Below are 14650 nucleotides of genomic sequence, written 5' to 3'. Positions count from 1 at the left end.
CAGCTAGAGGTCTGGGCACCGGAGACATGACTGCCTGCTTCCCACCAGCTGGCTTGATCCAACCCCAGGGTCCAGGGCACTCTCAGTGCTGCACCTAGCCCCTTTGCCTTCCCTCTGGTACAGGTTACATTCAAGAACCTGGCCTCGCGGCCCTTCTCCTTCCACTCCACGCTGCAAGACTATGAGGAGACGCAGGGCACAATGCAGGGTGGAGAGGAGGTGCAGCCTGGCGAGCTCAGGAAGTACTCTTGGGAAGTCCTGCCCCAGATGGCACCCACCACACAGGAGTTCGACTGCAAGGCCTGGGCTTACTTCTCCAACGTGGACCTGGTAGGTGGGAGCCTGCTCCATGGGGCATCCCAGGAAGGAGAGATGGGCAGCACACCTGGGTCCCGGCTGTGAAGTCAAGGCTTTTCCTATGGTACTGTGCTGAAAGCAGCCTGTGACTGTGTAGATTCTCAGGTGTCTAATACAGTGATGAATGCATGCTGGTACTTTCTCTTCCCTTCTCTTAATTGGGTTTTTCCCCTTTTCCCCAGTTGTACCAGCTTATGAGACTTGTAGGGAACTAGCATTCTGCAGTCCCCTACCCCTCTGCCAAATCTGGCTGAATTTGGTGCATGTGTTCCAATGTTACTGGGATAGGGACTATTGGACGGTTGGACAGACAGACACCACTTCTCTTGAAAGTATGTGCGAACACTTGCCGCACAGCCTTTCTTAGCTAGGGGCAGAGTGGGGATCCCCCAGTGAACCCAGCATGTCCTTCCCACCCTGCACATGCCATGCCCTGTGCACGAGTGGGAGCCAGGCCAGGGATGCAGACAGGGCCACTGCTTTCCTTGCCGCTGTGCTGCTTGCGGGTGTCAGCGCTTCTTCCCCCTCTGAGGCAAACCCTTCTTTCCTGGCTCCCTGGCAGGAGAAGGACCTGCACTCGGGCCTCATTGGGCCACTGATCATCTGCCGCCGTGGGGTGCTGAGCTCCATTTTCAGGCGGCAGTTGGCTGTGCAGGAGTTCTCCCTGCTCTTCACCATCTTTGATGAGACCAAAAGCTGGTACTTCCTGGAGAACATGGAGAGGAACTGCCGCCCTCCCTGCCGCATCCAGCAGGACAACCCTGACTTTAAGAGAAACCATTCCTTCCATGGTGAGGACCCTTGCCCTTGCCCTTTCCATCCCACAATTCATACTGGGATGGAAAAAGCCTGGAGCCTTGAGCTGCTCCTGACCACTGCCTTTCCCAGCTGTCAACGGCTACATGAGTGACACACTGCCCGGACTGGTGATGGCTCAGCAGCAGCGGGTCCGATGGCACCTCCTGAACATGGGCAGCACTAAGGATATCCATTCCATCCACTTTCACGGGCAGCTGTTCAGTGTCAGGACTAGCCAGGAGTATCGCATGGGCGTCTACAACCTTTATCCCGGTGAGATGCAGCACGGGCACTGTGCACACCCCAGCTGCCGGGGCTTCATGTCCATGCCCGTTAGGAAGTGCCAAGCCTGCAGGGGAATAGCAAGGGGGGGGAATGGATCTGGAAGAGTCTGGCTCTGTGTTTGCACAGCGCTTGGCACTGTGGCATCCCATTACAGCCAGTAACTCCCCTCTGTTCTGCTCTCCATTCCTGGCCAGGTGTCTTTGGGACGGTGGAGATGTGGCCCTCACATGCCGGGATCTGGCGGGTAGAGTGCAAAGTGGGAGAGCACCAGCAAGCCGGGATGACTGCTCTCTTCCTTGTGTACAACCTGAGTGAGTGATCCTTTTTGTGCCCTGGCCCACTTGCTGCCTTGGCCACAGGCAGCATGTTTTTGAGCTCCCTCCCCTGGGCTCTCAGCATTTCCCCTAGGGTGGCCCAAGTGGGGTCTTTGGGGTTTTCACTCTGAAAGAAAGTCAAAACTTCAGCACTTGCCACCCTACACAGCCCAGCAGAGAGCACAGAGTCAGGGACATGGTTGGGGTGAAGGCTGGGAGACCAGCTTCATTTGCCTGCAAATATTTGCTCCCAGAGCTCTTGTTTTCCAAAACCGAGAGTCCCTGGACCTCCTGTAAAATGCACTTACCCCAGCAACTGCATGCACATGCTGGTGCCTGCCCACACTGTCAGGAAGGCACAGTGCCCAGCTGCCTAACCACATATCAAGAGGTAAACTGAGGCATGGAGTGATGGCACGAGGCAGCCTGCCAGAGGCAGGCTCTGATAGAAACAGCCCCAAGAGCAACTGCAAAATCCACAGGAAACCTCTGACTCCATTCACCCCAGAACAACACGTTTCTACCTCACCATAAGTAAGCACTGGGGGCAATGGTTTGTGAGACTAGTATTTTATCACATAGTGACAGTCTCTCTCCTCTTCCTAAAGGAGAGCCAATGTCAGCCAGAAAATGTTTCCATAAGTTAAAAATCTGCTTAAGATTTCAAATTTGCATTTTCCCTAGAAGCATTTGCCATGCAGCAGAGATGCCAAGATGTAACAAGTTGCTAATAATAATGATTATTATAAGAGATAAACAGCCCTGTGCTCAGCAGACCAGAAGAGAGACACAGAGAGACAGGGGTGTCAGGCAGACTTTCCTTTAGCAATGTGATATTTGTTTTTAAAAGATGCTGCCTAGCAACAAAAAGGCCCAGGTGCAAGACATGGGTGTAAGGAAGAGACACTTGTCAGCATTGCTGGGAGATCAGGACATGGGAATGAGAGGTCGGGGACTCAGGGACAGGAGTTTGGCAAAAGGCTGCTGTGGCTGATGCTAGGAACTCTCTGCTGCTGACATCAGGGTTGGGAGCAAGACCTTCAAGCACCCCTAAAGTTCAGGGATGGATGTGGAGGCATCTGAAATGCACTGTTTGGTGTGAGACAAACAAACCTGGGGGCTCCTGGAGGCTTGAGACAACCTCCCTGAGCCTGGAGGCTGGTACCCAGCCTAGGCTTTTCCTTCAAAAGCCTTGTTATCTAATCAACTCTCCCTGGTTTTCGCCCTCCTTCTCCCTGTTTGGCTGCAGACTGCCGAAACGCCCTCGGCCTGGCCTCGGGCCACATTGCAGACTCTCAGATCACAGCGTCGGGGCAGTATGGTGAGTAGGGGTTGTTGCTGCAAGGAAGGCAGGTGAGGTTGGGGCAGCTTCAGCCAACACAACTCATGTGCTTGCCCGCCCAAGGCTCTGCTACACCGAGTCCCTGGCAGAGTCCTTCCTCCATCCATGCCCATGTCAGCGTCCCACTCAGGACCTGGAGGTGCCTTCCCACATGTCTGGCCCATCATGTCAGTGCTCTGCCACCCTGTACATGGCTACTAAGCCCTAGGGTGATCCTCAGGCCCTGTCCTGCGGATGGACTTCTCACCACTTCAGGCTGGGCAGTGCCAGGGGCCAGCAGCACCCTCATATCTGTGTGCTCTCCTTGCAGGGCAGTGGGCTCCTTACCTGGCCAGGCTGGATAACACCGGCTCTATCAATGCTTGGAGCACTGACCGTAGCAACACCTGGATCCAGGTAAGAGCAGCCCTGTGGTTGGAGGCACCGCTGGGGGCATCGCAAGGGCATGCTCATGGCTGATGCACTGTGCAGAAGCACCCGCACGGATGGCCAGTGTCTCCCCAGCTAAGTGCTGCTATTTCCCCTGCTTCCCCTCTGGAAGGGGAGCTCTGAGATCCTAATGGCAGTTAGTCTGGCCGTGGTTGCTGCTGGCCTGACCCCCAGATTGATCCTCAGTGCAGCAGAGGAATCACTTGATGGTCCGGCTGCAGCATCAGACTGTGCAAAAGTCCCCCTAAGACCAAGTGAGAACAGCTCACCTCTCCAAACAGCTCTCCCCTGCCCTCTCCCAGCTGTTGGCTGACTTGTGTCCTTATGAATGACTATTTTAACTAGTTTCATAATCTGTGCTCAGTTATGTCATAAGGAAGTGAGTTCCATGGGTTTACAGTGCATTGCCTGAACATGGCTTGGGTTTTCCGTCAGAAATGAATCCCTGACTTTTGTTCTCAGGTGGACCTTTTGCGTCTCATGATTATTCACGGCATAAAAACCCAAGGGGCCCAACAAAAGTTCTCCAGCCTTTACATCTCCCAGTTTGTTGTCTTCTACAGCCTTGATGGGCAAAGGTGGAGGAAATACAAGGGGAATGCCACCAGCACCCAGATGGTAAGGCAAACAGGTCTTGAGGAGAGTGTCTTCCCAGAATGGGGTCTCTTGGGGTGATGAGGGCTAGGGAGCTCTGTACACAAGGCAGAGATCTCCTGAGCCCCTGAGATATTTGATTAGGGCAGGAACAGTGAGCATTCACTGCCAGGATGACAGAATCACAGATCTGCAAGGGACTTGCTGTCTGTGTCCATCTGTCTCATTTTAAATTGACTGAGCTGTTTCTTTCCACAATCCCAGGTGGCTGTGAGATCCACTGCTTAACATTATGTTGCATGTTACTTAGAGCTAGGCATAAGATTTTGCCTGAATATCTTTTTTGACCTCAAAGGCAAATTTGGCTTTCTAAAAACATTGTGCAGATGCAGATGATTTGGGGGATCTCTACTCATTAGAAAAAAACACAACCTAAATATGCCTAAGCTGATCATTCCAGCAGAAGAAGAAAAGTATCCAGAAAAGCCTCCATCATGTACACCAGCTGTGGCCAAAACTTTTCCCAGGTTCAAAAGTCCCAGGACTGACTTTTTTTTTTTTTCTTTCTCTCCCCTCTGTTTGGTGAAAATATGAAAACATGTTCATTTGCACGGACCCTAAGTTTCTCCTCCTCCTGTTTCTCAGTGGTTCACCCTGATTTGGCCCATTCACACTTCTTTGGTGTGAATCACATCTCAAATCATTTCCCTGAGCTGCCGTTCTCTTGTAAGGATGGTGATAAGATACAGAAATGCCAGACAGAATTGTTCTTCTCCCCACTAATCCTTGTCCTGTCTAGCTCTCTTTCCACTGGTACAACAATCCTTTTTCTCCCTTTCCCTGCAGCTGTTCTTTGCAAATGTGGATGCAACCGGAGTGAAAGAAAATCGCTTCAACCCTCCGATCATAGCGCGGTACATCCGCATTAACCCCACTCACTACAGCATCCGGACCACACTGCGCATGGAGCTCATCGGCTGTGACCTGAACAGTATGTCCCACCTCTGGATACCAAGCACCAAAGCTGGGGCCTGATCCAGTGGGATGCTGAGTACCAGCTCCACATGTTTCAGGACTCCCCAGGCAGTTGTGGAGGGGGAAGGAGGAGGCTGGAGATGGCATTGAGATGTTGGGAGAACAAAGCTGGAAAAATCTCATTATGGTCTTAGAGATAGCAATACCAGAGGGAGAACATGAGGCCAGCTCTCACCCGGGCTTTTCCCTGAACCACCAGAAATCTCCAGCATCAGCTAAGCTGATAGCTGGGGAGCTGCTGCCTCAGTCTGGGGGAGCAGGGAACAAGGAGAGACAGATGCTATTGGCTTTTCCTCTGGTTTTGCCACTCCAAGGCGAGACTGCTCTGGCCCACAGTGTGACCCGGGGCAGCGGTGCTCCGGGATCCTTTCTTTAGCTTCACACACCAGCAGGGCGTACTCTCCAGCAGCTACAAGCAGCAGCGGCTGTGCTGTTGCCCCATGCCACAACCCTGCCAGCTGGCTTTGAGGCAGCTGTGCACATGCACACCTGATCACACTGTGTGCAGAGTATCTCCCTGCCAGGTATTCTTGTCCTTCCTCAGGAGACAGGTTGTCCTTATGTCCTGGCAGATGCACAAATTCTTCACATTACTCCTAGATAAAATCTCCAGGGAGAAAAGAAAGTGGGACTAGTGGCAGGTGTAGTTTGGCACTCCCCAGCCAGAGCCATGCTGCACACAGGGGCCCTGAGCAGTGCAGGGACCACAACACTGCAGCAAGGCACAGGAGAAACTGTAACCAGGGAAAGTGCTGGAGCAGTGAGCAGCCAGATGGCATCACCATGATGGGTCTCTTCCCCCCTCTGACAAGCATTACTCCTCTCTTCCAGGCTGCTCCATGCCCCTAGGAATGGAGAACAGAGGGATCCCTGACCAGCGCATCTCTGCATCCTCCTACAGCACCAATGTCTTCTCCAGCTGGTCACCCTCCAAGGCTCGCCTGAACCTGCAGGGAAGGACCAACGCGTGGAGGCCAAAGGTAGCCCGTGCAAGCAGATCCCCAGGCAGGCAGCTGGGGCATGGGCAAGCAGGTGGGATCCCAGCAGGCAGGCTGGGTGCTTGCAACCTCTCCTAGCCAGGGCTGCGTGGGGAGTGCGTACAGCCATGCGCACTGTGCAAGCTGCCTGCACACAGGCAGGAGAGTTGCCACACTGATTTAACACCCAGCAGCTCCAACCAGATGCCTGGTAGGGCAGCTGAAGCCCAGGACTAGCTTGGCTTCAGCTGCAACAAACGTCTTTCTCATTGCTGCTGAAGGATTGAAGGCAGTCTGTCCTTCCCCAGAGCAACAGCCCCAGCGAGTGGTTGCAGGTGGACTTTGGAGTTACCAAGAAGGTGACTGCAATCATAACCCAAGGTGCCAAAGCTGTCTTCACTCACATGTTTGTGAAGGAGTTTGCTGTCTCCAGCAGCCAGAACGGCGTGCACTGGAGCCCGGTCCTGCAGGATGGCAAGGAGAAGGTAGGCAGAGCTGCTCCACGGCCAGAGGCAGCCCATGGCCACCCCCGGGGCAGCAAGCACAGTCCTTGGCAGCAAACATGCTCACAGGATTTTTCGCAAGAGCAGTGAGCCAGGCTGTGCTTTTTCCTCCCTAAAGTGTTCCCAAGTGGTGCTTGTCTGGGTTGATCATGTCCTCAAGTCATGGGCTCACTATACCAGCAGAGGAGAGCGCACCCCTGATTTCTCTCTCCTCTCCAGATTTTCAAGGCAAACCAAGACCACACCAGCACAGTGATGAACACCCTGGAGCCCCCCCTCTTTGCCCACTATGTGAGGATATACCCCCGCCAGTGGCACAACCACATTGCCCTGCGGATAGAGTTCCTCGGCTGTGACACTCAGCAGGAGTACTGACAGCTGCAGGGCCAGGCATAGGCAGCACCGGTCCAAGGACCTGCATCCAACCAGACACTGAACTCTCACCAGGGCCGGAGCCAGCCCTCCAGGGCGCTGGCCACCCCTGCTGCCGGGGAGGAGAAGGCCTGCAGAGCTGTCACAGTGGCTGCCTCGTTATCAGCCTCTTCCTTTCCCTCATCTACCAGATGCCATATAGTCAGACATAATGCTGAAGAATTAAACAGTAATTTTCCAGTGTAATGCTGAAGAATTAAATAGTAATTTTCCAGTATCTGTCTGCACTTTCTCCTCTGCTCCAGCCTTGGACTCCCCAGGGGTTCAGTCAGCATTACCAGCAGCTAGTAATTAATTAGCCCCAGAGCTTCTCAGCTTTGTTTTGCACAAGCTCCTGCTACCCGGTCACAGTCCTGGAGGAGGAGGAAGCGGCAAAGATAAGGGCTGGGGGAGGAGACCCTGCTCCAGGCCCCAGCATCCATTTCACAATTGGTGGGGATTGGTGACTTGAGGGAGGCAGTGCTTGCTCAATCTGACTCAGCACTGGGCTTTGGCCCTCCACTTCCCTTCATCTCCTTCCCATAATGCTCCTGCATTTGGACATGAGGAAAAATTTCTTTACTGAAAGAGTGGTTAAACATTGGAACAGGCTGCCCAGGGAAGTGGTTGAGTCACCATCCCTGGAAGTATTTAAAAGACGGGTAGATGAGGCTCTTAGGGACATGGTTTAGTGGGCATGGTGGTGTTGGGTTGACAGTTGGACTCGATAATCTTAGAGGTCTTTTCCAACCTTAATGATTCTATGATTCTATGATTCTATGCTGCTGTGGCTGGGTGCCACCATCCAGCTTTCTGTGGCTGCCTCGAGCAAGCCCTCCTTGCTCGCTCACTGGAGGAGTTCTGTAGGTGCCTGTGGCTCCCAGGGGCTCTGGTGGGACATTGAATGCTGGATGAGCTGCCACCTTGCCGTGATCCCCAGCAAGGTGTGTCATGGGCTGGAGCCATTTTCCCACCACTGGTGGCTCTCCCCCTCCCTGGCACCCACCCCACACAGTGGCAGATGTTTCCCCTCCCAAGAATGGCGACAAGCAGGGTGACACTGGCTCCTGCCTCATGCCTCTCATGGGGTGGGAACCTTCTGGAACAATGGCCACTTCACAAAGGCCTGGAGCACCTCGTGGGCTGTGGAGCAGGCGTGGGTTCATGCCTGCTGGGCAGCATGCTTCTCCTCCATGGCAGTGGCAGTGTTGTCATCACTGCCGGCTCGTCAGAGCCTGCACCAACCCATCCCCAGCGCTGTGAGTCCTCCCTCTGTGGCAGGGGAGTTGGGTGGCCCCACAAACCCCTCTGGCAGCTGGGGTGGAGTAGGAAGCAGGGTTATGAGGGGTCTTTGGAGAATGGCGGGGGTCAGCCAGGTGCTGGCCACCATCACAGCGGGATGGGCAGTATAGGTGCGCCAGCCCAGCAACAGCCAGCAACTGGCTTGTGAATTCCCACAGCACCCCATCAGAGTCAAGTAGTCTCTGCTCACACCTGTAAGAGATGCAGCCTGGGGCAGCTCTGAGGAGAGCTCCATCTGCAGCACCAGGGGAGGATCATGGTGGGGACCCCAGGGCCCTGCCATGAGGCAGGGTGGTTGTGGGAGGAACGGCTGCTCTTACCCACCCAGCTCCTGCCAGCCCTCAGGTGCACTGCGCTGGCTGTGGTGCACACAGATGCTCCCCTCCACGGCCTGTGTCCAGAGGAAGCAGGGACATGCACTGCAGATCAGCCCAGGGACATGACCTGTCTGGGAACCCACACCCAATGGAGATCAGAAGCTGATGTCTCAAATGAAGCAGGGCTGAAAAAGCCTCATGCAACTGCTGGGCTCCACATTGCTGTACAAGGAGCCTTCGCTGTGGCCCTGGCAGCGATTACATTACAGCCCCAAACAGGAGATGCAATCACCCTTTGGCTTAATTGCATTCTGACAATAACCAGGCACAGATGCAAGGAGAGGCTGCCTGGCAAGCACTGGCCTGAAGAGAGGAACTGGAGCCATAAGCTTCTCAAAGGGGAACACCCCTGCCTGAGGCAGGGTAGCCTTCAGCCTGGGAGGACAAAACCTGCCACCATGGGCCCTTCTCAAGACAACCTTCCTCAGTTCCAAGGCAACTACACCTCTCCTGAGTGCAGTGGCCAATGCTGCACAAGGACTGCTGGCTGCAGTCTCTGGACCACCAGTGCAGAGGAACGTCCCAGGCATGGTGAAGGGCCTGATGGCAGAGAGAACAGAGCAGAGACATCAGCTCAGCCCTGAACAGCAGCTGGACTGTAGATAAAGACCCGCACACACTCGCTGAGGAACTGGCCTAGTCCCCCATATTGATGCCCTTGGACAAGGGTAGACATCTGCAGTCTCTGCCCATGGCTACCACTGCAGGTCAGGCTGGGCCTGACCAGCTGAAGCTTAAATACCCATCAGGGTGAGGGACTGATGGGTATTGGTCAAGAGCAGGGGGTTTTTGGCAACACAAAATTGGTGAGGACCACAAGGCCACCCAGGAGCTGGCTCAGATGCAGGTGTAGTCAGTCACACAGGACTGGCTGCTCCATATGGTCCTGGCTGCTTTGTCTTTCAGGGCTGGTACCCAGCTCTGCTTGGTGAAGCAGGGACACGGTCCCTGCCTATATCAGTGGATGCTCAGGTTCATCCTGCCTCCTGAAACAGGCTGTCCTGTTGTGGCACATTTGTATGGTGACACAGGGTTAGACCAGAGAAAAAGCAGTGTGCACCGGAGCCCCCTCTGGATCATTTTCAAAGAGGAAACAGGGATGAAATCTCTGCAGGCAACTGAGCAGCCTTCACCAACCAGCCCTGAGCAGCTCCAGGACGTTCTCCAGCCACCCAGGAAGCAGTGAAAGGGCTGTGCTGAGCAAGAGCACTGGGAAGGGGCTGTGGGCAGGCGGGCAGATGTGTCAGAGCCTGCCAAGCTCTGGCATCCATTACTGAAAGCATCTCTTGACATTTATCTTGTGGGGAATGGAGACCAGACGCTGTTTCCTCCCAGCATGATGCAGATCTGAGATGCATCACAGCCTCCCCCAAGCCACAGAGGTTTCTGTGCAGGGGAAGGGCTGGACCAGCACAAAACCTTCTGCCTCGGCCAGGGGATGCCCTGCCTAGTCACCACCCTGCAAAGAGCCCTGCTGTGGTGGGGGCTGCCTGGCCAAATCCTCCTGGACACTGGGGATCTTATTCTCTTTCATGGCTCAGCTGCTAAGATTGCCTGAGCTGGGTGATCCAGTGATCACACAGCTATCTCATGTCTCCAGGAAGACAAAACACACTCCTGCCATCCCCTTCTAGTATAGCCCAAGCAGAGATTATTTTGCAATCCAAGTGTGCGAGGTGTTTCAATGCCAAGCCCCAGCCAGATAAGCCATGGGCCAGGGCTGGTTCTGAATCCGGCTTCTCCTGTGCTGGATGGAGAGCCCCCAGTATGCAGCCCCCACCTGAGCTAGATGTGGGGGACGTATGCAGGTATTGCAGCTGGGCAGACGGGCACCATTTTCAGAAAAAGTTGGCAGCACATAACAGAAACAGACAGCAGCATGCTGAAGAGAGCACTTGAGCAGGGACCGTGGCCAGCAGGGAGCGAAGTGAAACTCAGGAAAGCACAGCTTCATTCCCAGCTCCAGCCATGGAGCTAGGGCCAAGCTGCTCACTGCGTTCTCTGCCTCAGTTTCCTCGTATGTAACCAGGAGGGAATGAACAGACTTAGACTTCCCTTTTCTGTCTGTCAGGTGTCTCTTGTCACATTTCTCCCTCCTACTACGTATTCCACGATTAACTGCGGGGCTTCTCTCTGCTCTGCGTATCTCTTGCCTCCTACCCCACATTGTTACCAGCCTGTTTCTAGCCCATGAGTGCAAGAGGAGCCTGGAGCCAAGGTGTCCTGCCTCCAGGATGTGCTCAGGGCAGCACATTTCAAAGCCATGCCCCATGATCCCACTGTATGTCCATACTCCCCACCCCCTCCTCACCACCCCAATCCGCTCTCTCCAGGAAAGGCGAGGCTTGCTCTCAGTGAGTATTCCTCCTCCCAGGCTGCCTCAGTCGCTGGGTAAGGATGCTCCAAAGTGCTCTGCAGATCCTTCTTGATCAGCCAGGCAGGGTTAGGGGATATGACAGTCCAAGCAGCATCTTCCAGCCTAGTAGGCACATCTGTTGGTGCTGAATGCAGTCAGGCACCCCGGGACTTTTATAGGCCCCCGACCTAGTCCATTATTTTCTTATCCTATTTTACAAATCTCATCTGATTTTACAGGCTTTCCAGGGAACCCTGCAGATGAAGTCTGGGCCACAGGTCCCACCATGCCCAGCTGCAAAACATGGCCCTCATAGCTGTCTTCCTTCTGCTCCTGGTGCTGACTGCTCTCATCTTCTACTGTCATTGCAAGTCTGTTGTGCGATTTGGTATACTACTCATGCAGAACTTGCTTAGCATTAGCAGCTAAATTTGCTGAAGCCTTATGCCGCAAGCTGTGAACTTTCACCCAGATATGTTGAACTTTTACCTAGTTAAGTAAAAGAAGGCCCCAGAGCTAGTTCGAGCTGGAAGATAAGGAAGAAAGGAAGGCTGCTACCATCATCGGTTGACACAGCAACCTTAGAGATAAGAGAAGAAATGGCCTGCCTAGAGACAATGAAGGGACCCAGTGAAGAACTGGAAGACCCCAAATCCTAATATTACTACTGGTCAGAGTGGGGAACTTAGATTGTGTCCAGGGATTTCTTTGCTCGGGGTCCCTCTTTGGAGGCACCCAGCTCAAGCTGCTCTGCATGTCGGATAACTAAACCACTAATTTACTCAGCGGATTGGCAACTCCTCTTCTTTGAGCAGGAACCTAGGGCTGAGCCCTGTTGACAGTGGCATAATTCCTGGCAGGTGGCATAATTTCCTCAAGAAAGCCCAAGGCCACCTCCCAGCTGGGCAGCGTGAGGCTGAGGATAGGGCAGGAAGTGGATCTGGGGCTACATGTGGATGATACAGAAGACTCCAGCAGGTGATCCCAGATAAGTGCGCAACAGCTACCACAGGAGAGGGACCAACGGGAGACCCTGCCCGAGCAGTTCTGACTGCCCACTCCAGCCACCTCCGAGTGGCAGATCCATGGGTTTCTGCCTTTTAATCCCCATCCACTTGATGTATCTGCCGTGGAGGAGAAAGGGGTGGGCAGCTAGCCCTACGGGGCAGTCCTGGGCTGGAGACCACTGCAGGGACCTCAGCCCCTGGGGCTGGAGTTTTTCAGGAAGTTTCTTGGGAAGGATGAAGTTTTTCAATGCTGGAGGGGTGGGCACACTGCCCCTTGTGATCTGGGGGCTCCCTGTCCACCCTGTTGGCCTCAGCCTGCAGCAGACAAGGCACCCAGCAGCCCCGACCAGGGAACACTCTTCGCGCTGCCCCAAATGATCCTCTCATTCTCCGTGTACCTGGGTGCACAACCAGGCTTGCTCCTCCACTTGCTGTGCACACAAGGAAAACCAGTTTGCACAGAATGCACTGGCTTTGTCCTGGGGCTGAAGTTCCTTATGGTGGCCCCAGAGTGAGGGAAGTGGCGTGTGTGCGTGGAGTGAGAGGCGCTGGATGCTGCACACCAGCACAGGGAAGAAGGCCTGACCCTGCCTCAAAATACACTCAGATCCAAGAAAAAGAAGGGTCTCTAGCATCTCTCTGCTCTCCCCAGTAAAGAGTTTTGCTGCAAGACTCAAACAGCTTCTCGGATCAGAGAGATTCATTTTGGCAGCATCAGGCATGTGAAATCTGAGTCAGGATTGAACATCGCCTGGTCTGCCACCAGCAAACCCCCCTGAGGCAAGCAGCCCTGACCACTGCCTATCCCACAAAGACCTCCTGGGACCGTGGGCCCTCGCTTACATCCCTCTCCCATCACTTCCTCGCAGTCACTAGGACGTCTCTTCTGCAGGCGTCCACTGGTCCTGGCTGGCAGACTATCTGAGCGACGTGTGGTCTCACCTCTACAAGAACTTCCCACAGGCACTCCTGTACATCCTCCCCGTCACCCTGCTGATCCTGCTGCTCCTCTGCTGCCTCACGTACATGTGTGCATCACCCACCATCTACCCAAAGGTAGTCCCTTTCTCTGGGGCAGGTTTGCTCCTCTGGGTTGTGCTGTCTGGGTCATAGCTCCGAAATCCCCACTGTCCTGAGCAAGATGTGGCAGTGAGGAGGTGCACCTCTAGCCACCTGTGTAAGAGGCAGCAGGAGAAGATTTACAAGGGAGGATGCTGACCAAAAGTTAGTCCCCAGTCTACGAGGCCATAGTTAAAAGTAAGTTAAAAAAAAGCAGGGCCCCAGAGCACAAAGCTTATATCAGAACTTTCCCCAAGCTTCCAGATCAGGGCATCTGCTCAAGAAGTAAGCTTTCTGGCTCCATTTGCATACAAAGACAATGCATTCCTGGTGACACAGTCTGAATTCCCCTGTAGGATGTGTTGGGGGCAGACCCCCCCAGCACCTTTCCTGCCTCTGAGCACCCACCTTGTGAGGGGCAGGGCTGGGCTGCCTTGCTGCAGCAGAGCTCTCTCCTCGTTCCCTGCCCAGGCTGTGCTGCTGGGGCTCTTTCCTCCTGACGGCGTTAGAGCAGCTGCCGGAGCCGGTCACATCAGCACCTGCAGCTCCCACACCTCCTCTTCCCCACGTCTCACAGCACTCTGGGCTTTCTGATAGCCCAGTCAGGAGCAGTTTTATTCCCACAGGGCAGGAGAAACTTGCTGTCAGAACAAGATGGATTTTTCTCTCTTTTCTTTTTCTCCTCTTATTCCCCTGCTTTCCTGTTTCCTTTCTCTAGGGATTTACACCCTTCTTTTTCTTGTATTTCTTAGGGTAACTTTAGGGGGCAACCTGGGGAACTCATCTAGCAGCAGTGTGGGAGTCTGGTGCAAGGAAACCTCAAAACCTCCAGGATCCCAGGGATGGCATGGAAAATCCTTTCAGTGATTATCTTAAAGGATATTCCACCAGAATTATTTTCCCATCCCTAAATAAAGCTCAGACTTCACCTGAGGCTCTGGCATCAGTAAGACTCATAGCAAGAGCACAAAAAGTTTGACAACAGCCTTTCCCACCACCCACAGCTCATGAACGCAGGGATCTGCCATCCCACCCACAGCCACGCGAGTCGCAGGTGCACGAGGAGGTGGAAGACCCAGAACAGTGCAAAGAGAACAGGGCCGCCCCTGCCACAGCGCAGAGAAATCCCTGGGTCTCCTCACCTTGGAGGCACCCTGGAGCCCAGCACACGCTGCTTTGCACACCAGTGGGGCCTGGGATGACTGTTGGCTTGAGAGAGCCAGGTATGCACCAATACTGCTTTGGAGAGGTGCTCCCTGTGTGATTGCTGGGCCTCTGCCCTGGCTGTTGAGGGGACAGCGCCTTTCTCATATCCACCCTCCTGCCCTGGTTTTGGCAAGAACATGAGCTGGTGTGAGGGTTGCAGCCAGCCCCCCCCCCCCAGCAGAATCCCATGAGCGTCCAAACTTGTCAGCACCCTCCCTGGAGTGTGCAGGCTAACAGTTCTGCTAGTGCTTGGGCACGTCTAGGGGCTGGCACGGGCCCAGGGCTGTTCCCAGCAGAG

At 54.3% G+C, this 14650-nt stretch overlaps 1 protein-coding gene across 1 annotated transcript in view; it reads left to right on the top strand.

Annotated features, from left to right (window-relative positions):
* The window catches only part of F8 (coagulation factor VIII, procoagulant component), a 27637-nt gene extending 21142 nt beyond the window's left edge, over positions 1 to 6495 (top strand). Inside the window, exons 16-25 of the mRNA XM_009331644.1 lie at positions 124 to 330; positions 920 to 1148; positions 1246 to 1428; positions 1635 to 1751; positions 3004 to 3075; positions 3407 to 3492; positions 3988 to 4143; positions 4966 to 5110; positions 5986 to 6134; positions 6413 to 6495. Of these exons, the coding sequence (XP_009329919.1) occupies positions 124 to 330; positions 920 to 1148; positions 1246 to 1428; positions 1635 to 1751; positions 3004 to 3075; positions 3407 to 3492; positions 3988 to 4143; positions 4966 to 5110; positions 5986 to 6134; positions 6413 to 6418 (1350 nt within the window). The 3' untranslated portion in view covers positions 6419 to 6495. The remainder of the gene's footprint in view (positions 1 to 123; positions 331 to 919; positions 1149 to 1245; positions 1429 to 1634; positions 1752 to 3003; positions 3076 to 3406; positions 3493 to 3987; positions 4144 to 4965; positions 5111 to 5985; positions 6135 to 6412) is intronic.
* The last annotated feature ends 8155 nt before the right edge of the window (positions 6496 to 14650 follow it).

This window comes from Pygoscelis adeliae, unplaced genomic scaffold (genome assembly GCF_000699105.1).
Source record: "Pygoscelis adeliae isolate BGI_AS28 unplaced genomic scaffold, ASM69910v1 Scaffold79, whole genome shotgun sequence".
Classification (NCBI taxonomy): Eukaryota; Metazoa; Chordata; class Aves; order Sphenisciformes; family Spheniscidae; genus Pygoscelis; species Pygoscelis adeliae.
The sequence above is the reverse complement of the archived record's forward strand: the minus strand, read 5'-3'. Positions and strand labels throughout refer to the sequence as shown.